The 24,525-nt window shown below is 44.1% G+C and overlaps 1 protein-coding gene across 1 annotated transcript in view; it reads left to right on the forward strand.

The window, feature by feature from the left end:
• Nucleotides 1–24,525, forward strand: part of UGGT2 (UDP-glucose glycoprotein glucosyltransferase 2) — a 267,640-nt gene that overhangs the window by 152,255 nt on the left and 90,860 nt on the right. The window contains exons 22-23 of the mRNA XM_065407070.1: nt 135–266; nt 13,391–13,518. Of these exons, the coding sequence (XP_065263142.1) occupies nt 135–266; nt 13,391–13,518 (260 nt within the window). The remainder of the gene's footprint in view (nt 1–134; nt 267–13,390; nt 13,519–24,525) is intronic.

Raw genomic sequence — 24,525 nt, forward strand, 5'->3', positions numbered from 1 at the left:
TGGAGGAGTTCTCTTTTGCTTTTATCTTGTTTAGATTTTCATTATAAACAGTTTGAAGAAAACCCTGGCTGACTATCAGTGTATTTTGTTTTTGCTGAATCTGGCCACCATCTTACACCTTACTTCTGCTTTAGGGAATGGATGACAGTACTTTTGAGAAGAAATACAACACTTTAGGAGTGGATATAATTCAAACTCACCAAATGTTCTGTCAAGAAGTTCTTAAACTGCTTCCTGGGCAAATGGCTGTTGTCAGCAATGGGAGGGTAAGTAAAGAAACAGTTCATTTTCTTATTCTCCATGTATGCTCTCTTTCCTCTCCTTGAACTTTTATGTAATTGTAAGGTCAATGCATTATATTACTTTCTTACTCTCCACAGTGTGGCTAAAATGTAGACTCGCTTTTGCTTATTTTTTCTGTAGTTCTTTATTACGGATTTCATTTGCAGTCATTAACTACTCAGGAACATAAGAAGTGCCATGCTGGAATTGACCAGGGGTCCATCTGGTTCAGTATCTTGTTTCTGACAGTGTCCAGATGTCTGAAAAGAAGATGTGAGAAACTCTGCAATAGTAGTTATGGGATCACCTGCCTCCAGGGAAGGTTTCCTCCTAACTCCAGTAATTAGAGGTTGTCTTATGCCATAGTGTGAGGGTTTATATCCCTTCCAAAATTATTTTATAAAAATGTGTATTTGTATAACTTGCTCAACAGTTCTGTCTGAGGTTTTTAAATATTCTGGAGGTTATCAAAGGGCCATGCAGGCCTAACCACTGCCATTCTTTTTTATTTTTCTTAGTATGAGTATGTGTGTAAATTGGAGTCTTTGCTGTGCCTGCGGGACTTCTTGTTTTTACCCTTCATTTCTTTCAAATTGTTATTGTAAAAAGATTTTATTAGTAGTGCTAGATGGTAGTTGCCTCTGAAGCAGCAGCTAGATCTGTGGCTTCCCTCTATCCAGAGAGTGATAGTGGAAGGTCCTCTCATGGATCAGTAACTGGTTAAAAGACAGAAAACAAAGGGTAGGAATAAATTATCAGTTTTTAGAATGGAAAGAGGTAAGTAGTGGTTTCCCCCAGGGGTCTGTACTGGGACCAGTGTTGTTCCACATATTCATAAATTATCTGGAAAAAGGGGTAAACAGTGAGGTGGCAAAATTTGCAGATAATATAAAATTACTCAAGATAGTTAAGTCCAAAGCAGATTGTGAAGAGTTACAATGGGTCTCACAAGACTAGGTGACTGGGTAGCCAATGGCAGATGAAATTCAATGTTGATAAATGCAAAGTTGATCAAGAATAGGAGGTAGCTGTGTTAGTCTGTATCAACAAAAACAAGTGAAACATCTGAAGAAGTGAGGTTTTTTACCCACGAAAGCTTATGCCCAAATAAATCTGTTAGTCTTTAACGTGCCACCGGACTCCTTGTTGTTTTCTCATCAAGAATAGTTCATTCTGCAGAGAAAAATCTAGAGTTTTTTGGATACTTGTCCTTTGAAGTCATTTTTGGTGGCCCTTATTGTCTGGACTGCTCATGTACAGCACCTACTATCACGGATCCCAGAACTGGATATGTGTACAAATATTCAAAACCAATAGAAAAACTTCCTTTTTTGAGGTAAGTGCCATACATTCTGGGATCTGCCAAAGATGTCTTGCTGGCTCAAATACGTCTCATTTATTGGCATGGTCAATCTTCTGGGAAATTAACATGGAAGAATAAAGATGCCAGGAGACTAGACTCTTTTGGTAGAAAACTTTACTCCTCTTCGAGTTTCCAGCTTAGGGTGGCCAACTATCAGGCCTTACTGAGCCGATATGATTTTAATTTATGGAAATCCCTGCCAAAGTTCGAGCCACTCCTCCCAGAGCGGGGTAGGAAGGACTTTAAGGCATTGGTGGACGAGGGGGCGACGGCAGCCAAAGCAGCCCTGCAGGCAGCGGCTCGCTCAATGGCCTCCGTGATCTCCATGCGCAGGGCATCGTGGCTTCTCCTGTCCGGGCTTTCGGCGGAGGCCCAGTCCCTCATGCAGGACCTGCCGTTCAACGGGAAGGCCCTGTTCGCTGAACAGACGGACATCAGGCTGCACGGGATGAAAGACTCTCGTACCACCCTGCAGACCGTGGGCCTCTACATCCCTCCGGCTAAGGACAAGGCCAAACCGCAGACGTCAGCTCACCCTGCGCAGAGCAGATATGAGCCCCCTTACAAGAGGCCGAGAGACCAGAAGCACCGGCCTCAACAACAGTACCACTCTGCCTCACAGCCTGGGCCCTCTAAGGGCAAGAGGCAGGGAAAGAGGCGGTTTTGACTATTTGCAGGGGGGCACCAAGGCAGTTGCCATGGAAACCCCCCTACTAATAAAGTTTGTGTTCAGCAACCGCTTGTCTGCCTTCCGTGGGGAATGGTCACAAATAACCTCGGACTTCTGGGTCCTCAACACCATTTCCAAGGGCTACATGTTGCAGTTCAGTTCACCCCCACCCAACCACCCCTGGTCCCTGGTGGGCTAGGGGGACCCGGAGCACGTTCACCTCCTAGGTCAGGAGGTGGAACGACTACTACACCTGGGAGCAGTGGAGAGAGTGCCAATAGAATTCCAGGGCAGGGGCTTCTCCCGATATTTCCTGATCCCAAAAGTGAAAGGGGGTCTCAGGCCCATCCTAGAGCTGCGGAATCTCAATCGGTTTATGGTCTGCTCCAAGTTCCGCATGGTGTCCCTGGCTTCTATTATCCCCTCCCTGGACCCGGGGGACTGGTACGCGGCCCTGGACCACATACATATTTTCAAAGGGCACAGGCGCTTCCTCCGTTTCCTGGTGGGGCCCAACCACTACCAGTTCACGGTTCTCCCGTTTGGCCTATCCATAGTGCCCAGGGTATTCACAAAGTGTATGGCGGTGGTAGCAGCCTACCTCAAACGAGAAGGGGTCCAGATGTTCCCATATCTGGACGATTGGCTTCTCAAGGGCAACTCACGGTCTCAGGTGAGGACCCATGTGGACCTGCTCCTGTCCACATGCACCAATCTTGGCCTGTTGGTAAACAAGTCCAAATGAACGCTAGTTCCCGTGCAGCGCATAGAAGTCATAGGGGCACTACTGGACTCCTTAAGGGCCACAGCCTCTCTCCCAGTGGGCAGGTTCGAAACCCTCAAAGGTCTCATCGCCTCGTTCACGACTTTTCCGGTGACAACAGCAAGGGCGTGCCTTCAGATCCTAGGGCACATGGCGGTGTGCACGTATGTGGTCCGCCACACCAGGCTCTGAATGAGGCCCCTCCAGCTATGGCTAGCCTCCCAGTTCTCCCAGGCCCGGGACGGCCTGGACAAGGTCCTCACGGTACCAACCCTGGTAATTGCCTCCCTACAATGGTCGTCCTCCCCGGGCAACATGTTCCAAGGGGTTCTTTTCCGGGAGGCGGCCCTGTCAATAGACCTGGTGTCCGAAGCGTCGGACTTGGGCTGGGGAGCCCACATAGGGAACATGCAAACCCAAGGGATGTGGTCAACCTCGGACCTGTCCCTCCATATAAATGTCAGGGAGCTCAGGGCAATACGGTTGGCGTGTGTAGCTTTCATCACGCAGGTTTGCGGCAAGGTGGTCAGAGTCCTTACGGACAACACCGCCGCGATGTTCTACATCAACAGGCAAGGCGGGGCACAGTCCTCGGCCCTCTGCCGGGAAGTCCTGAGCCTGTGGGAATTCTGTATAGTCCACGACATCTCCCTGAGGGCTTTCCACCTACCAGGTGCCCGCAATATACATGCCGATCGCCACAGCACCTACTGTGGAATAGACATGAGCAACACATCTCGAAGAACACCAGTTACGGAACAGGTAACTGTCTTTTCTTTCCAGCTGTTAGCATTGCAGGTCTGTGTAATGAAAAGGGGCCCTTTATTTACTTTTTTACCCACTGTCCAATGTAATATTGGTAGGTTGTGTAGGAGAGGGCCATCTCAGCAGGAGCACCAGGAGGCACTGAACCTGATGGGAGCATAATCCCAGACACACAGGGAGAGTTAGGACCACCCACTGCCCCATCTTTTTAGGGTAGTAGCCATGCTCCTCACCCCCTGCATCTGACCAGTGGGCAGACATGACTGTGCCTCCTCCTCAGCTGCTTTCATGCCCAAGGAGGCCCAGCCCAGCAAGGTCCTGCTGTCAGCAGAGCATGGAGTGTGGGAAAGTGGAGCAGGAACTGCCTCCTGGTAGGATGGTCTTGGTGAAGGTGCTTGGTGGTCCCTGAGAGACCAGGTTTCTATTCTTGGTGCTGCCTCTGCCAGTGATGTCCTGTGTGACCTTGGGCAAGGCCTCAGTTCCCCAGCTGTCACACAGGGATAATAATAACCCATTGTGCAGGGATAATAATAACCCATCTCTCTCTCTCTCACACACACACACACACACACACACACATGCACGCGCGCGCGCACGTTGCTTGTAAACAGCCTTACAGAAAGCTGTCTCAACCTAAAAAAAGGAAAATTGATGACTAACACCGCCAATTCCAAGATAAGTGGACTGTTGATTACTTTGTCATTGAGTACAAACAGACTGCCTCATGCTTGATCTGCAAAGACAAAGTTGCTGTTTTAAAAGACTACAATATCAAACGACATTACAAAACGAAACATGTACAGCAATATGATAAATATCAGGGAGACGAGAGAGAGAAGATGGTCTTACAATTGAAAAAAGAATTAGCGAAGCAGCAGCAGCTTTTTCAGAAAGCGAGAATAGAGTCAGAGTCAGCAGTTTTGGTGTGAAATGATTGCTAAGTGTGGGAAGCCATTTACTGATGGTGAATTTATTTAACAATCTTTATTAAAGTCAGTGAGATCATATGTCCCGATAGGCTGATATTGCTGAAAACATCTCTCCTATCTCCAAATACAGTAGCAGAGCGTATTCTTGAGCTCTCTAAAGATTTCGATGGGCAGCTTATCGAGAAAAGCACAGCTTTCCGCGCATATTCAATTGCAATCAATGAGAGTATCGATGTGGTTGACAGTGCACAGCTTGCCATATTTGTGAGAGGCATTGATGAAAACTTTGCAGTAACTGAAGAATTGCTAAGCTTGTCGTCAATGCGTGGTAGAACAATGGACAGTGAAATTTTTCACTGCCTCACAGAAGCACTGGAACAACACAGTCTGCCATGGCACTTGTTAGCAGGCTTTAACCACTGACGGGGCCCCAGCAATGATTGGTAAAAAAAAAACGGATTGGTAGCACTAGTACAAAAAAAGATGGCTGAGCAAAACACTGAGCAACCAATAGTGTTGCACTGCATCATTCACCAACAAGCACTGTGCAGTAAATCTTTGAAATCTGACAATGTCATGTCAGTTGTTGTGAAATGTGTGACTTACATTCGCTCAGGGGGCTTGCAGCACAGACAGTTTCATGCTTTCTTGGAGGAAATTGAATCTAAATACAGTGACTTGCTCTACTTCACTGAGGTGCGCTGGCTAAGCAGGGGTTCTACATTAAAGAGATTCTTTGAATTGAAAACAGAGGTGAAAAGATTCATGTAAGAAATTAAAATGCCTGTACCACAATTTGAAGATCACAAATGAATGACAGAACTTGCTTTCCTTGTTGACGTAACACAAGAGCTGAATATCCTAAACCTGAAGCTGTAAGTCCAGGCCAGCTGGTGACAGCAGTGTATGATCATGTGAGAGCATTCACAACTAAACTAAAATTGTGGAAAAATCAGATTTCTCAGGGGAATCTCACTCATTTCCCAGCATGCAAGTCACTTGTGGAAGAGCTCGGCTCTGAAATACAGTTCAGTGGTTCTCAATACACTACTAAGCTTGACCTGCTTTTGCAAGAATTTGATCAGCAGTTTGCAGATTTCAGAAAGCACAAAGAAAGCTTCAATATGTTTGCTAATCCATTTTATGTTGATGTGGAAACAGCACCATGTGATTTACAAATGGAACTCATTGATATGCATTGCAACACATCTTTAAAGACTAAAATCAGAGAAACCAAGGATGTCACAGAGTTCTTCAGACAACTACCACCATCTTTCCCAAATCTTTGCAAAACTTTCAGAAAAATCATGTCCTTGTTTGGCAGTACTTACATTGTGAGAAACTTTTTTCCACAATCAATATAAATAAGTCAAAATACCGAACACAACTATCTGATGCACACCTTGCTGCAATCCTGAAGGTTTCAACTGCTCAGTCACTGAGGCCAAACATCAACAAACTGAAAGAACTGAAGCGTTGCCAGGTGTCTGGCAAACACTAAAAACTCTTTGGCAGGCGAAGAATTGTATAAAGTTATATGACAGTTTTATTATTTCTAAGAAATTTGAAATAAAAATACAATATAAATGTTTTCTTTTTTGAACATCTTCAGTCACATTACTGGCGCGCTGGGAGGATTTGAGGACTGGCACTGGCCCTAAGGTAAATTGAGTTTGAGACCCCTGGTTTACTTCAACGGGATTAAGGAAGGCTGCCTCCATGGTGTGAGAAAATATATATTGTGAAGATTTGCAAGGTGGATAGCTAGAGTTCAGTACACACATCTACTTGAAGTTACTTGGCTTCTCAATTTTGATTTCAGGTTTGACAAGTCAGTTTTATAATTATTATTCAATTAAGAATTCCTCAATCCATCATCCATCTAGGCTGTACTGCATGCTAGTCTCACATGAACAGAAAGGTGCAGAGGTTCCCCCAAAGAAGAAAGAGAGGTTATTTACCTTTTTTTTAATGAATATCTGTGCATATTCACATTCCTCACCCACCTTCCTCTCTTCCTTGGAGATCTCCTGTGAAGTCCAGGAGAGGCTATATATGGCCTTGGACCCCAAACGTTTGGTGCTGTGAGGTCTTCCTTGTGTCAATCCCATCTGGCACAGCTTTCCAGAAAGTTCTGGATCACTCTAGTTCAAGCATCTTGAATCCCATAAGTATGAATAGGCAGAGCCATCCCTCAAACTACAGCTACTGATAAGTAACCTCTATTTCTTTACATTTTGTAAGAATAATAATTTTTTGCTTAATTTATGGGTAGTATAAGATTTTGGATGTCCCTAACTATTCATTTCCTGATCTAAGGAAAGTGATGTAATAGTTAAGTACATTATTGTCATTTAGCAACCTAAAATAGTTTATGAAATGAAGAGGTTTTTTTTTAATTGAATGTGTACAACTTTGACTGTTCGTTGTTTTTTGTGGGGCTGGATAATGCGTAAAACATCTTTGTTCCACTAAACTGCATTATGAGTAGAAAAGTAATTTAGCATTCAGTGCTTTGGACCATATGCTTATAACGCTTAGCAAAAATTAATACTATTAAGCATAATGATCACAGCAACCTTAGGAGCTAATTTATTATTCTTAAACAGATAGCTTAGTGCTTGAAATACTACTACTGATACTTCAGAATAAATTCTTATCTTGATACTGTCCACATTTTTATAAAGGTAGTGTCAGCAAGCTGTAACATATTGTGGAAAATGAGGGAAATATTTGTATTTTTCATCCTTTGTGTGCTTTGTACCTTTGGGTGAATAAATAATCCTTTGTTCTGAGGCAGCTGCTTTTGAATCACTTTTATCAGTTTACTGGTTACAGTTTTCTGGAGAAATAGGGCTTACAGCTCCTAAATACATTTGGGAAACGGGCTGCAACCAAGAGATCCAGTCCAAAAGTGGTTGAATGGTGCGGTTCCACCCTATAAGAGAGGTACAGAAAGTCAGGCTTATCACCTGAGAGTGCTCTCAGAGCAGTCTAAAGTGCAGCTCGCTCTGTAACTGTGACACCTATATAATGAAAATATGATTTCTAATGACTGGTAAGACATGGTTTGCATTGCATTCAGGCTTTTCTCTGTAGTCTTAGGGAGAACAAATAAATAGCTATAGAAATATTTTGTCTTTAATTTTATTATCCTGAAAAATGATCATGCTATTCTTGAAAAACATACCACATCACTGTTTCTATTTTCTAAACCTCAAGTGTATGGTATTATACTGCAGAAACAAGAATAGTTATTGAAGTGTGGTTGTAGTCTGAAAAGTACTCCTTAAAATTGCATTGTAGGGTTGTATGTTTGACTCTCAGTGACATCTGTCATAAGGTCCACTCACCGCACTTGGCACCTCCTCCTGGCGACTCTGGAGATTAGCTCTTGCCAGGTAATGTCCTCCTCCGGCACTGTCACTACCCATCGTCTCTTTCACCTTGCAGCCCTTCTCATTCCCAGAGCTGCAGCTTCCTGTTCATGGCTCGGCCTTCTGGCCAGGTCAATAAGGCCCTCCCCTTCGAGGGAAATCAATGTCCTTCTGGACCAGCTGGCGTCTCCAGTGCCCTATGCCACTTAGAATCATAGAATATCAGGGTTGGAAGGGACCTCAGGAGATCATCTAGTCCAACCCCCTGCTCAAAGCAGGACCAATCCCCAGACAGATTTTTTTACCCCAGTTCCCTAAATGGCCCCCTGAAGGAGTGAACTCACAACCCTGGATTTAGCAGGCCAATGCTCAAACCACTGAGCTATCCCTCCCCCCAAAATGCCACTTCCCACTGGCAGGTAGGGTAGGGGAACCCAGGCCTTCCTTCTACACTGGCTTCCAGCCCAGGGACCCTATAACAAGCAGGCAAGGTCTGTACAGTCATACCCCTTGCTGCTGTTTCCTTGTGCTTCTTTCTACCTATCTGGCTTCCCCCTCTTTCTCAGTTTGCCAGCACAAGCTCTCTCCTCCATAGGGTGGCTGTTGATTACATCCTTTCAGCCTCTTGGGGCTCACAGCTCCTGGGCTTTATACAGGGCCCTCCCGTTCCTGCCCAGCTGAACCCATTTCCAATTAGTGGCCTGCTCCCTGTCTCCTTCAGGTGCAGCCTGGGCAGTTAATCAGCTTAACTGGCCACCTTAACCCCTCTCAGTCCTGTGTGAGGTGGACACCCCATCACAGACATTCATATCAAATGTGCCCAGTTTACAAATACAATTTGTTCTGTCTATCTGCAAGCTAAACTTGAGATATTAGAGTCAAGTTGGCGTTCTTTCTTCCTTATACATTGTCATTAGAAATAAATATTCTTCAGACTGTGTCAGGCCTTCAACTACATGTCTGCAACCCTATTTTTAAATTATTCTCTTAGTTATACTTGACCATCCGCACTGGCTTCCTAGGAGTACAGGTCCAGCTAACCAAAACTGAGTAAACAGTTTTGTTGCTGCTATTGCAGTTACACAAAAAATAGTAGAATCACACTTGCTTTCTCTTAGCTGTATTGGCTCTGCCATACTAACACTAATAAAAAGCAGAGCATAACTAGAAACTTTGTTTTAATCACCTAAGTAAGCAGGTGTCTCTTACCACACATAACAGACTGGTTCTTTAATTAAAAAGGTGCCATTTTAAGTCACTTTCCAAAGAGGACCTGCCCTTTAAATACTTGGATCTCAGGGGCAATAGTTATTCATTAATTTAATGTGCAATTTTACTTAGGTTAGGCAACCATCAATCCACTGGATCATGGTGTACACGTAAGAAGTCTAGTTGGGTGCTTGATGAATCTGCTTATGGCTGATAAGCCCCAATTAAAGAGCGACACAGCTTGTTACAAATTTCACAGCTCCATGTGTTGTCTGAGTTGGAGTCCAAGATTACAGCATGCTGCTTTCTTCTTTCTCACTTTGCTTCCATCCTCTGGATAAAAGCCGCTTCGTGTTCAGCTGCACCCAGTGCCAGATATTCCCTCAAGATTGGGCGGGATTCTGCGCACTCCTCCCAGCTTTCTACACTGAAGTTGAATGACTTCATATTATTTTTGCACACATCGTAATACCGCCATAAAAAGCAGCCCTGCTTTCTAGAGCCATCTCGAATCTTGTTGTACAAAATATTATTGGGAATAGAGTCTCCTTCCATTCTCCTGACATGACTGTGCCATTGCAACCTCCTTTTCTTGATAGTAGTTTTTAAGTGTGTCAGTCCTGCGTGCTACAGCACCTCTGTGTTTGGTATTTTGACTTCCCACTTTATTTCCATGATCTTGCACAGACATCTCATGTGGAAGCTGTTCAGTCTCTTGATGAGCCTAGCATATGTAGTCCACATTTCTGAACCATGAAGTGGGGATGACAGCACACAAGTCTCGTAGATTTGCATCTTCACCTCAGCTGATAGTTTGCTGTTATTCCATGCACATCCCGAAATTCTTAGCTGCTTTTCCAATTCAGTTAGTCAGTTCAGTCTGAAGGTCAAGATTCCTGCTAATCATAGAACCCAAGTAGCAAAAACTGTTGACAACTTGAAAAGTTTTACCCTCCAGAGTGATGTCAGGCATTGGTTCTTCCACCCCTTGGTATATGATTACAGTTTTATTGAAACTAATTGTCAACCTGAAGCCCTTGCATGATGCAGAAAATCTACCCAAGAGATTTGCAGGAAAGATTCACTGTGGGCAACCAATGCTGTATCAGCCGCAAACTGGAAATCTCTCAGAACCAGCTCTTTCACCTTGTTTTTTGCTCTGAACCATGCAGTGTTGAATAAGCCTCCATCTAGTCTGAAAATAAATGCCATCATTGCTGTCCTTAAATGCATGAAGAAGCAGGAATGAAAAGTAGATGCTAGAAAGCATGGGGGCTAAGACACACCCCTGTTTCACCCCTTGTTAATGTCAAAGGCATTTGGTTCTATGTTTTCTTGCACTACAGTTGCCCTCATACCTTGATGCAATGAACAAATGATGTTCAGTTTTTCTTAGAAAGATGACTAAAAATGGTGGTGTTAGGTTCTATGTGCATCTCTCAATGATTTCAATACCAAACTTTCTCAGTTAATAAGAAAAAACACCTTTTATTTTTCTATCTGCCGGCCTGCAAACTCAGCATGGAATCTGAAAATCATGCCAGGGTCTCTCTGGCTCATGCATCATACCAGTATTACATACAACTTCCATTGACAAAATTTGGCCTAAACAATTTGCAAGCCAAAATCAGTCTTCATTTATACCAGTGCAACATCACCAAGGTATGATGAGGGCATTGAAAACGTCTACTTTAGATTTACTAATATATTTTTACAATAACTTTTCACAGTGGAATTGTTCTTCAAAGTTAATGAATGATGATTATTTGAAATTAATTCAACTATTTAACACTTCTAGATCTAGTTGTAACACATTTAGAAACTGGTTCTTGACTGGAAAAGTATTATGTCATTTTCTTGGGATTTTTGCTAGAAAACCACAAAGATTTTTAAAAGAAATTTAAAATTTCAGGATAATAACATGACTATTTCTGAGCTCTTTACTTTTTTCCTAAGACAATAGGGAGAAGTTTGCATACTGTGCAAATGGTTTTGAACAGTAATTAACAAGCTATTTCATAAGTAAGTATATTTTGCCTTATTGGCATAACTTGTGTAAAAAAAGTTGCACAGGTATAACTGAGAGCAAACTTTGATCCTGAAATTGGAACCTAGCAAACAATTATGTTGATACAAGTCAAAATAGAATGCAGTCTTGCAAGCAGCTTGACTAACTGCTGTAGTGCTCCCTGTCATCATAGTATGGCGTTGCAAGGGTATTAGTCTATAGCACCTCCTGTGATGCCCTCCTGTGATGGCCTATCTCTGGCTAAGTCTTTCATGGCCTAGCCCTCCAGCCCAGGTCACCTCTTTCTATTTCTATCCCCTTCTGAGGTAACAACAGTCCAACTAAAGAATCCAAAACAACATCCAAATACAAGATCCTTCTGCCCCTCGGGTTATGCTGAAGTTCCTTGCTCTTCACCTCTGCTCCTGGGGAGTACAGAGTTCCTTCTTTGCTCCTTTGGATGAGCAGTGCCTCCCTGGGCGTTTCTCCCTAGAGGCCCTTCTTCCTAGCAGGTTTCCCCACTGCATCCCCTCTCCAGGGACTCTGGCAGCTTCCCCCAGAGACCGACCTGCTTCTTACAGGCCCTATCTCAGGGCCTCCCACAGGAACTTACCCTACCCCCTGTGGTACTCACGAGCATGCCAGTCCTTTTCCAGAAAGAGGAAACTCTTCCCTTGAGGGTCTCCTCCTTCACTTAGTTTTTTTCCCTCTGTATGATGTCCTCCCTGACCCCTCCACAACTGTGATCACTAATTGTAATTGAGTCCAGATCACAATCTGCAAGTGGTTAACTTCTAGGTAACAGGCAAGGCTTACCTCATCACCCCTAGAAGGGCCAGGCACCCTATCACAAACCCACTCTGTTAGCTGCATCAGCTCTATAGTTTTAGAACGAATAAAAAACAATGAAAAATTTCTTTAGTCACTAATGTCAAAAGATGACCCTAAGTGCACACAGCAATAAGATATATTGAATAAGACCATGCAATTTTTCAGAATCATTTTCCTGACCAAAAGGGCACTTTACATTTCTCTCTTTTTCAATCAATTATTGTTATTGATGTTTTATTTAAGAATAATAAGACCTTCTAAGACCTAGAATGAAATCCTGTCCCCATAGAAGTCAGTGGTAAAACTCCCATTTCAACTCCCATTGCCTTTTCAACAGTTTCCTAAAACGAAATGGAAAAATGTTGTACTCTTGCCGTAATGATTTTACAGTTCAATCCAAAACCCATTGAAATCAACTGCGAGACTCCCACTGACCTCCAGTGGCTTTGGTTAGGCCCTTCATTGCTACTTAATCTTCTGAAAACATCACCTATCCATTTACTTCTGCTTCCACTGAGACTGGATAACTGAAAATAGTGTGTGTGTGTGTGTGTGTGTGTGTAATGTATTCATATTCTTATATGTTTTGGCATGTGTACGATAGAATGTATTGATTTCCCAAAAAATTTTAAACAACTTTTTGCACACCAATACACTAAAATAGTTCTGATGTAGGACACAATGAAGGTATTATAGGATTTAACAACTAAGCACAAGGCAGGATCGTGGTGGTTTGTGTTCAAATTTTGCCCTTTTTTTCTTTGAGCTTTTGTTTAAAAGGAATTTATGTTGTTGAATAATACATTTCTGTAAATAGGCATGTATAATGGAAATGCTATGATAGCCTTATACACGTATTTGTGTATGTTCCTGTTGTAACTGTTTTTTACAATAGATGCATCCCTTGTTTGCCTGATGAATTTTTTCTACTTGCTATTAGGGATATCACCTGAAAGGAATGTATATTTAAAATATACTGTAGTTCAATTTAATTAATAGAAAATTTTAAATGCTGGAATTTTCACAGCATGAATACTGTATAAATAGTAAAATCTAGTGGTATGCAGGAGAGTGATTTTTAATACTGAAAATTTTACTGTATTAAAAATGGAGTGTATTTTTTGCTTACAGAGGAAATATTTTTGAAAACCTAAGTTTCTAGTAAAATAGTGTCATTTGTTTTTCCCCTTAAGGTCCTGGGTCCTTTGGATGAAAATGAGTTCTATACTGAAGATTTTCATTTGTTGGAAACGATAACATTCAGTACATCAGCAGAGAAGATTAAAGGCGTTGTCAAAGAGATGGGGATCAGCTCTAAAGAGTAAAACACTTTTGGGTTTGGGGAATCTGTTGTCTGAGTGCATGTGAGACTCATTTGAGTTTATCACCTGTGACTAATTATTTCACTTTCTTCTAGAGGATATCTAGGTCTTCTTTCAGTGTTTGTCCATACGTATTCCTCTCTTGGTGTGCATGTGCCCGAGTTTGGATTCTTTTGGACAGCATCTTCTGTTGGGACTTCCCTTGTTCTCCAAGTGTCCTCATGCCTCCCATCCAAAGGCATAAAGCGTGGAGTGTATCCCTTAGTTCCTTCTTACTGCCTGTGGCTTCAGGTAGGCACATCGGCAGTGTCTCAGGCTAGGACTATATTACCACTTACTGCGGTATTACTTATGTCACTCAAGGGTGTGAAAAAGCAACCCCCCTGAGCAATAAAAGTTACACCAACCTAAGCCCTGGTATAGACAGCCAATGTAGACGGTGCTATGTCAGCTCTCCCGCCGACATAACTGCTGCTGCACATGGGGCTGGAGTAGTTAAGCTGACAGGAGACACCTCTCTTGTCTGCTTAGAGCGGTTACATTAGTTTGCAGCAGTGCAGCTGCATTGCTGCAGCTCCGCCACTGTAAACTTTCTAGTGTAGCCATAGCCCGAGTGTCCCACTCACTGTTCCTGTGTCAATAGTTGTCAATAACTCTAGATAGTTATTTGGTTAGTTAGTCTGTAGTTCTAGGTTTTTCATAATGTTTCCTTTTTAAAAAAGAAAAGCAAAACAAACTTTTTTTTTTTCCTGTGAGACTTTCCTGGTTCCAGGCTGAGCTCTTATGGTGGAACAAAAGTCTGCAGGACTTGAAACTGTCCTCCTTGCAAGGCAGTAATGCCCTGTAATGAAGGGCATGCCAGATGTTTAGTATGCCTTAATGAGGAACACATTCCTGAGAGGTGTGCTATTTGCAAGTCATTCTTAAACAGAACACAAAAGACAAGATAGACTGGCATAAAGCTGTTTTTGCTGTAGGGGTCCATGCACCCCTCTTCATATCCTGGAGTGAGTGGGACTGAAATCCCTAAGCAATTCTCTTCAATAGGTGCTCCTGTCAGCTCCTCAGTTTGCAGCTCTGTGAGTAACGTTTCTAAAAAATCGTCCTCTTGAACCAGTACAACTTCTGAAGTCAAGGGAAGGAAGGAGAATAGCTCCTCTCAGGGACATAGATCTAGGTCACCCTCTCTGGGTGCTAGCTCTAAAAGCAGAAATCCTTTTGCTCTGCCACGGAAAAAGGTAGCTTAAGGCCCAAGAAAGGTCCCTCTGGGCACCCACTCCAGTACCAGTCACTCTGCTCTATTCCTGGCTCATTTGGCGCTTCATGCATCACCTAATACTGAAATTTTGTCAAAGCTCCCAGTACTGGTGTCATTGGTACGAGCACTCCAGTACTAATGCCTTCTATTTATCTGCCTATGATACTGATTTTCTCATTACTGTGGGAGGCTTTATAGCTTCAGGAGATTTAACTCTTTCTGTGGTCACCTCTGTTATTTGTGGTAAAGTTTCCACTTGTAACATGGACAACTATTTCAGGCTCAGTACCAAGCCCATTGTGGTATGTGTTAGGGCTCATTAAGCTCTTACTATGTACTCGAGCTAGTACTGCTTCAACTTTAGAGGAGGAGTACTCTTTCTTTGCTTTAGACTCAGATAGCCGGAGGGAGGTGTCACCAACCTATTCCCCTGGGTGTAGGTAGTTTGATCCATATTTTTGAAATGGAGTATAGGGCACAACTACTCTAGGCCTAAGAGCTCTTGGCCCTCTGTTCCATACTTCTACCAGCAGCCTTGGTCCTACTGGGCACTGTCGGTCTTATAACTGGCAAGGAAGGCAGCACCAACAGCTCAATCTAGAGTGAGGTATCTGTCTCCAGCAAAGCAGCAGGGAGCACTACAGATGGCTCAACCAGTGATCCCTCCAGATGAGCATGCACATGACCAAGGCTCTGAGGAAGAGGATCTGCAGACTCAGGAACACAACATTCCAACTCCCATCTCTTCTTTGTTGCCTGATGAGGCTGTGATTCCTTCTTCCACTAACATGCAGCTTGATGACTACAAAACCTTTCAGGGGCTGCTGTGTCTCATGGTTGATACTCAAGATCCTCGTGAAAGTTGTCCAGGAGAAATCACATAAGCTTTTGGACATTTTGCACACCTGTGTTCCTGGACAACTTGTGACACCAATAAATGAAGGTCTGTTAGAGCCAGCTAAATTACTCTGACAGTCACCTGTATCTCTAGTGTCACTGTATAAGCATGCAAAGTGGAGGCATACATTTTACACTCATCCTGTGCCTGGCAGTGATGGCAGCCCATGAACGGACAAGACAACAGGCACATCCAAGTCCAAGCCATAGGCTTCATCGATAACCATGAGGATATCTTGGTTACAGTTATCGGGAATACTTAAGAAATTGCAGTTGACAGTAGAAAGTCTGCCTTTGAGGGATGTAAATTGTTAAGGGCCAAAACAGATAGGCCCTGCATTCCTTGAAAGGTTCTAGGGCAACAGTGAAATCTTTGGAAGTGTTTACACCAGAGTTTAGGCCTCAACCCTTTCAGAAACAGGTATACTTCTCACATCACAGAGTCTGAATTAGCCAAAAAGATACAGAGACTGCTGTCATGAGAGACCCCTTTCATGAGAGCATGCCCCATCAAGAAGTGGAGTTCAGAGCAGTGGAAGCAATGCTTTGATTATGGGGGGAGGAATGAAGTTTGTTCCCATTACTTTCTGATACTTCTAAAGGGAGGCTGGCACCCAATTCGGGACATGAGATATCTGAACACCTTCATCTGGAAGTTCAAGTTCAGGATTGTAACACTAGCTGCAGTAATTCCATCTATATTCACAGGATTAGAAAACAGCTCTCAAAATTCAGGATGCATGCTTTGATACAGCTATCCATCTTGCCCACAGGAAATACCTGAGGTTGCAGGTAGGCAATTCCCACTACCAGTACAGGGTTCTGCCATTTGATCCATTTGGTGTTTACCAAATGCCTGGCGGTAGTGGATGCATACCAAAGAAAACAAGGAATCCAAGTTTTCCTTTACATAGGCTACTGGCTCATTTGGGGGAGATCTCCTTAGCATTTGAACTACGCCATTCGTCAGGTACTGTGCCTTTCACCTTCTTAGGACTGAGAGTCAACAAGGAAAAGTTTGTGTTAAGTTTCTATCCAAACAATACAACTTATAGGGGCAGTACTGGACTTCACCACAGCACAGGCTTATCTGACTCAAGAAAGCTTTGACACCATAGTATGTCTGATCCGGGGTCAGCAACCTATGGCACGTGTGTCAAAGGCGGCACGCAAGATGATTTTGAGTGGTACTCACAGTGCCCGGGTCCTGGCCACCGGTCCTGGGGGCTCTGCTGCCATCCTGGGGTCCCTGATGCCAGCCCCCTGCCACCCGGGGTCCCGTCCGCCAGCCCCGCTCAGCCCGCTGTCAGTCCCGGGGGCTCTGCTGCCATTCTGGGGTTTCGGCCGCCGGCCTGGGGCTCTGCGGCCGCCCCCCCAGCTGTGGCCCACTGGCCCCAGCCTGGGGCAATGAGGGGTGCAGACAGGGGCAAGAGGGGGCACATCTCAGCACCCCCACCTTAAAAATTGTTCCAGAGCCACTGTACTGGGATATTTTTAAGTCCTGATTTGCTGCTTACATCACTATCACATCAGGTGGAACAGTGCACTGGGGAATATATAAAAGAAGTTTTTCTCAGCAGTTTGGAGGTTTTGTTCAATGATTTGCCAAATAAAGATGCGTATCTAAAATAAAAGAACTGCCTGTCTCTGCCAGAATAGTTGAGAGACGTGTAAGCGAAATGGCAGAAAACATTAACGAAAAGCAGACGACTGCATTAAAAGATACAGCAGTGTTTAGCGTTGCAGTTGATGAGAGTGTAGATATAAACAACGTTCCACGTTTGGCAGTTGTTGCAAGGTATTGTGCTTCCGATGAAATCCAAGAGGAACTTTGTTGCCTAAAACCCCTGCATGGCACAACAAAGGGGGAAGATATAGCAGAAACTTTTGTAAATCATTTTGAAGAACGAGGAGTTGACATCAGGAAAATATTTTGTGTGACAACAGATGGTGCTCCTGCCATGGTCAGAAAACAGAAGGGATTTGTAAAGTTACTTGAAGATCAAATTGGCCGCCTGACAGTCAAATTTCATTGTATCATCCATCAAGAAAACCTGTGTGCTAAAATCTCTAATTCAGAGCTTAATAATGTCATGAATGCAGTGGTGCAAATTGTGAATGTCCTTGTTGCTCGACCTGCTTTGACTCACAGACAGTTTCAAGCACTGGTAGAAGAGATGGACAGTGCTTATAATGACATTCCACTTCACAGCAACATTCAGTGGCTAAGTCGTGGCAAGGTTTTGGTGCGCTTTGTAAACTGTTTTGATGCAATCAAGGCCTTTTTGTCGGAAAAAGGACAAAACTACCCCGAATTGGATGATGACAAATGGGTGTGCAAGCTCTGTTTCTAACTGACATCACCGCTCACCTAAACGAACTCAACCTCCATCTCCAGGGTGTAGGGCATAGGGGAAGGCATTTGTTGTAAAACTAGCAGTTTTTTCTCGGGATATTCAAACTTTGAGTTTCCGCTACTTCCAACACATAAAAGAGCTATCGACACGTTACACTGTCAGTTTCGATGAGATTGGAATGTACATGCAAGAACTGGAATCAGAATTTTCTGACATTTCAAGATTTCCAGCAATTTGGCCCAATGCTTTCTTTTCTAATTAAACCTGAAAAGTTCAACGAAAGCAACTTGGATTTGTCTATATTTCAGTGGATGGATGTTGAAGATTTCGAAATGCAGCTCATTCAGTTAAAAAGCTCAGATTTGTGGGCATCAAAGTTTGGAGATCTGCGGAGTGCACTTAAAGGTACTGAGAGAGATCATGGGGCCTCTATTCTGACCTGCTGGATGTCCCTGCCAGTGAAATGTAACTGTTTGAAGAAAATTGCGTTTGCAGTGCTTTCAGCATTTGGATCCACATACCTGTGTGAACAGGCATTTTCACACATGAAATCTGTCCTCTGTCTCTCTTGGAGCCAGTTAACAACTGATCATTCAGAAGCCTGTGTGCAGCTTAAAGTATCCAAATACGTGCCAGACATTGGAAAACTCAGCAAGGAAAAGCAAGGGCAAGGATCACACTAAACTGATAAGATCTGCATTTTAATTTAATTTTAAATGAAGCTTCTTAAATATTTTAAAAACCTTATTTACTTTACATACAACAATAGTTTAGTTATATATTATAGAGATAGACCTTCTAAAACGTTAAAATGTATTACTGGCACACAAAACCTTAAATTAGAGTAAATAAATGAAGAGGTGGCACACCACTTCTGAAAGGTTGCCGACCCCTGGTCTGATCAAACAGCTATGAGCCTAACCTCGGTCATCAGTAAGAGCTTGTCTCAGGCTTCAGGGGCACTCAAGGTCTCTGGTCAGCTCAGGAAACTCAACCAATATCCTAAAGCTGAGGGCCATTCATCAGGCTTGCACAAAATTCCTACCAGTTCTGAAAGGCTTAACCATTCAGATTATGTAAGACAACACCACAGTTATGATGTATATCAATAGGCAAGGGGGAGCAAGATCCACCCCCATTTCTCAATAAGCTGTGCATCTATGGAAGTACTGCATTTGATAGAAAATTACTGCAATGGCCCATTGCTTACTAGGCCTGCAGAATGTTCTAGCAGATCATCTCAGCAGGCAGTTTGCAAGTGAGCACAGTGAAAGACACTATCATATAGGACATATTCACCAGATGGGGCTGACCCTCCATAGACACCAAAAAAGAATAAGAAATGTTTTAGATTCTGATCCAGAAAGGGTCAGTGCCTGGGTTCTCTGTCAGAGGCATTTCTTGTCCCCTGGGCTTCAAGACTAATATATGCATGCCCTCCAATTCCAATAATTCCAAATACTTTTCCAACTGGAAACTAAGACAGAACTCAGCCAAGATGGTCAGGTTGGCACCGGCCTGGCCAAGGTAATTCTGGTTGTCAGACCTATTGAATCTCTTTATCTGGCCAAATTACCTCTTCAGCTAGAGTTAATACTAGAAAGTGATGGGCAAAATCTCCATCTGGATCCATCTTCCCTACACCTCACAATGTGGATGCAGGCCGACTGACACTATTAGAGAGAGCCTGCTCCTCAGAGGTCCAGAACATACTCATACATAATGGAATGGACTCCATCGGGCATACATACTATGTCAAGCGAAAGAGATTTACTATCTGGGTTTAACAACATTGTTTATTTCAAGTTGACACTCAGATACTTGATATACTAGACTCCCTCTTCTCTTTGACGAGTTCAGGTCTATCTATGAGTTCTTCGAGTGGTTGTCCACATGTATTCCACTTCTGGTGTGTGTGTGTGCCCTATGTGTGCAAGATTAGGATCTTTTGAGTAGCCTGTGCCCAACTTGCCCTTTGGCACCTTGTAGATCCAGTTCCTTCTTAGTGGCTATGGCTACAAGATAGAACATCTGCAGTGTTTGTGTCTCTGTAAGATACAATTTATCTTTCCAGCTAGATAGTTATAGCTGTTAGTTAGTTTTAGTCTTTTAAGCCCTTTCGCATATTGGAAAAAAAAAAAGATTTTAGGGGTTTTGAGCCCACGTGCCACTCCCTTCCTCTTCCCCCCCCCCCCCATCATGATATGGCAGAGTCCAAATCCCCTGGATTCAAGACCTGACCCTCTTGGGAGGGAGCAATCCCTATCAATGATATATACTCTTAGTGCCTCTTCTGTCTGTGGGAAGTGCAAATACCATAGAAGTGCTCTGTCTGCTGCTTCTTTTCAGAAAAAAACCAGAAGAACGCTTCTCACAAGATGTTCCTCAGGAAGGAAGTGGATTCCCTCCTGCAACTCAGATCAATGGGAGATATGCCTATGGAATTACAGGGCAGGGGGTTCTGTTTTAATTATTTCTTGGTCCCGAAGAAGAAAAGAGGTTGGCACCCCTTCCTAGAATCTCAACGACTCAACTTCATCTGTTGTTTCAAGTTCAGGATGGTGACTCTATTATCCGTAATTCCCACTCTAAATCCTCAGGACTGGTTTGCAGCTCTCAACTTGCAAGATGCCTACTTTCATATTGCAATTCACCTGTTCCACAAGAAATAAATCTGTAGGAAAATCTCTCTACCAGTACAGAGTGTCTAGTGATGGTGACAGCATTCCTTAGTAAGCAAGGAATTAATGTCTATCCATACCTTGATGACTGGCTTATCCGAGGTCAGTTACTGCAACCGGTGAACAATATGATCCGAATAATCTTCAACCTTTTCACTGAACTAGGCCTCAGAGTCAACAAAGCCAAGTTCATTCTCACGCCTGCTCAAAACACAGAGTACATAGGGGCAGTGCTGAACTCCTCAGTGGCAAAAGCGTATGTGTCACAAGACAGATTTCTTGCCTTCTAAATTTAATCAACCAGCTGCAGCTCCACCTGAGAATATCAGCCACGACCTGCCTAAAACTCATGGATCACATGGCTTCCTGCATCTACATGATGCAATTTGCCAGATTTCACCTGTGCTTCATGCAAGAGTGGTTGAGATCAGTGCAGCTACCTGGCAGATACCACATAGATACAGTCATGATTCCCCAGAAAGTCCTCTCTTCAGATTGGTAGAAGGAACTTCTACTCATCTGCAGTGAAGTATCCTTCTCCTCATCTCTCCGTAACATGACACTTGTGACAGATGTGTCCACAGCAGAATGGGAAGCCCATTTGGACCACTTTCTGGTCTTCCCAGGAAATGAATCTTCAAATAAACATCCTGGAACTGAGAGCCATTTGTTTTGCATGTATAGCTTTCCTCCCAGTACTTCAAAGTGCCACAGTACAGGTGTTCCAGGACACCACAGCAAAGTACTGTTATCAGCAAACATGGAGGAACTTGCCTGTCATGCTGTGCCAGAAAGCAGTCCCCCTTTGGTAATGGTGCATCAGTCACTGCATCACACCAGTGGCCCTGCACAGTCCCAGACTACAGAACACTTTAGCAGACCATCTCAGTCATCAATGCTTGGACAACGATGAAGGGTCAATCAAATGCTTCATTTTGTGAGATATCTTTTGCAGGGGGGATGGTGCCTGGGTTTAGATCTGATTGCATCTGACCGGAACAAGTGACTTAGATTCTGCTCCAGAGGGGGAGCCAGTCCCAGCTTCCTATCAGATGTTTTTCTAATTCCATGGGCACCAGGTTTCTAATTCCATGGGATCTAGGTATACCTGTCTTCCAATTCCTTTCATACCAAGAGTCCTCAGGAAGATTAGACAGGACATGACCCGAATGTTGATAGCCCCAACATGGCCCAGGAAATTTTAGTGTTCCAACCTCATGAACCTGTCACCATGGTCCCAGATCATACTGCTCCAGCCCAGGAGCACCCATGGGAAAAAATAATAGGTGCTCAGCACCCACCAGTGGGGGCCACTCCTCCCCCTCCTCCCCACCACCTCCCACCAGCCATGGGCCCTGCTGATCAGCTCCTCCCCAGCACTTCCCTCCCACCGTGATCAGCTGTTTGGCTGCATGCAGGAGACGCTGGGGGGGAGGGAGAAGAGCAGGGGAGGAGGGAGGGAAGTGGTTGGGCAGAAGTTGGGGAGGTCTGCATCTGTTATTCCTGCCCCATTTCCTGGAGAAGTCCTGCCTAGACTGGGGAGGGTAGAAACACTGGGGAGGTTGGGGGTAGCAGGAGTATGCAGCTCCAGGGACTTTAAGGTTCCATTTGAATCCTTTAGGCTATGGAGTTTGGACTCCAGGGAGATTACTGATGAACCCAGGAAGCTGAGTAACATATATCGCTTCCTCAGACACCCCAGAACCTGCATGGCGCATATCAAAAGCTCAGGTTCTTCTTCCAGAAGAGAAGAGACAAGAGCTTTCCTGTGGGGCGGCTTGGTGTCTGGGGAGACAAGAGCTTTCCTGTGCGGCTGGGGGGCTCCGGCTGGCCCAGGGCTCCTCTGGCCATGGAGGAGGGGAGACTCGGGGCTCCTCTGGGCAGGGGAGGGGCTCAGGGCTCTGGCTGCGGGGGAGAGAGGGTTTCCGGACTCCAGCTGCATGGGGTGGAGGGGCTCGGAGCTCCAGCTGCACAGCGTGGGGGGGTTCGGGGCTCCGGCCCTGGGGGGAGCATGGGCAGAAGGGGCGGAGCCAGGGGCTAGCCTCCCCAAAGGGGGGCTCCACCCGCCGCTCATGTCCATTTGCCTTGCATTTGCTTTAAGTGCTACTGCCATTTGCCTGTTAGTATCTGCTACAGATTTTAGCAGAAGTTGCATCCACTGATCTGTCTGCATTCTAGGCTGCAGCTCATCTGGGTGCACTCTGGTTACCCACCATTGTCCAGTAAACTGAATATCTCTCCCAGTCATAGCTTTAAATGGAGTTACACCATGTACTGCTATAGTTCCGCTAATTGCCATTAAGATTCATGGGAGTTTCTGGTCCCAATCCTTACCTTGCTGATATACCGCCTTCCTCAGGGCTGTTTTTATTGTTCTGTTCATTCTTTCTACCTGTCCTGAGCTTTGAGAGTGTCCTGCTCTATGTAATCTTTGCTTAATACCAAATGCTTGGCAGGGTCTCTTTGTGGTTTCCCCCACGAAATGTGGTCCTTGATCAGAATCAGTCTCTTGGGGAACATCCCATCATGTTATTATTTGCTCAACTACGATGTGGGCTGTAGTTAGCTCAGTATTGTTTCTTGTGGGTATCGCTTCAACCCTTTTGTAAATGCATCCACTATTACTAGGCAATATAGGTTCCCTTTTGCAGTTTTAGCTAATGGGCTAATATCAATTTGCATTCTTTGGTGACCAAAGGGTCCTTTTACCAATCTAGTATCTGCATTATTGGAAGCACAAGGCAAGCAATTATTTACATACTGCTCTATATCAGGTGTCATATTTGGGCATCACCCTGCTGCTTGCATTCTGCTGAGAGTTTTCTCCGTGTCCAGGTGTACATTATTATGGCCTAGGGTTATCATCTCAGAAGTTATTTCAGTTGGGGCAACCGACATTGGCATGTTCTCTCTCATTTTGGTGACTAGAACCAATCCTGTATCATGCTGCCAAATTTTCCACCGTTGATGTTCCACTTTAGTTACAAGCCTTTTTATTTCTGGATCTCTTTTCTGTAGGGATATTAGATCTATTTGTTCTGTTTTATGCCCGCCTATTATTGCTATTGGCGCTAATTGGAGTTGTGGCTGCCACAATGTCCCCTTCTTGGTTCCTGCCTTATCTTCCTCATTTGCTCTGTTATTTCACTGAGCCTCCTTAGTGTCTTTCTTATAAGCCTTTATCTTTCCCATTTCTACTGGCTGTGTTCTCTGCTGTGCTAAGTGCCAAAGATAAGACAGTTTCCCAGCATGTGCAATAGGCTTGTTATCTTCTGATCTCATTCCTCTTTTCTTCCACTGGGGCATTCAGTCTTCTACAATTCTTAGTACCCACTCAGAATCTGTGAAGATAGCTACCCTCTTATCTATTGGTGTATTTTCCAGTGCTATTGCTATTGCCACAATTTCAGCTGCTTGTGCTGAGTGAGGTATATACTGTTCCCTAGAAACAATCCCATCTGACACGCTTACTGCAGCATATCATGTGTATGGTTTTCCTGCATTATAGTAGCTAGACCTATCCACAAACCAGATTACATCCACTTTTTCTGCTATCCCCTAACAGTGCTTCATCTCGGAACAATAAAGATTCCTCTGGCGGGATTCCAAGCAGGGGGCACTCGTGCTGTTCCTCTTCTACCATAAGACCATATGAAACTGAAGCTAGAACTGGCACCTTTTCCATGCTCACATTTTTATTTAATAATGCTAATGTCCACTTAGCTATCTGGGGGCTAGAAACATGACCGTCATTAGTCTTTCCTGTCAGCATATACTTTACCAGAGAGTGGGATGTTTTAAGAAACACTGGGG

This window comes from Emys orbicularis, chromosome 1 (assembly GCF_028017835.1).
Source record: "Emys orbicularis isolate rEmyOrb1 chromosome 1, rEmyOrb1.hap1, whole genome shotgun sequence".
Taxonomy (NCBI): domain Eukaryota; kingdom Metazoa; phylum Chordata; order Testudines; family Emydidae; genus Emys; species Emys orbicularis.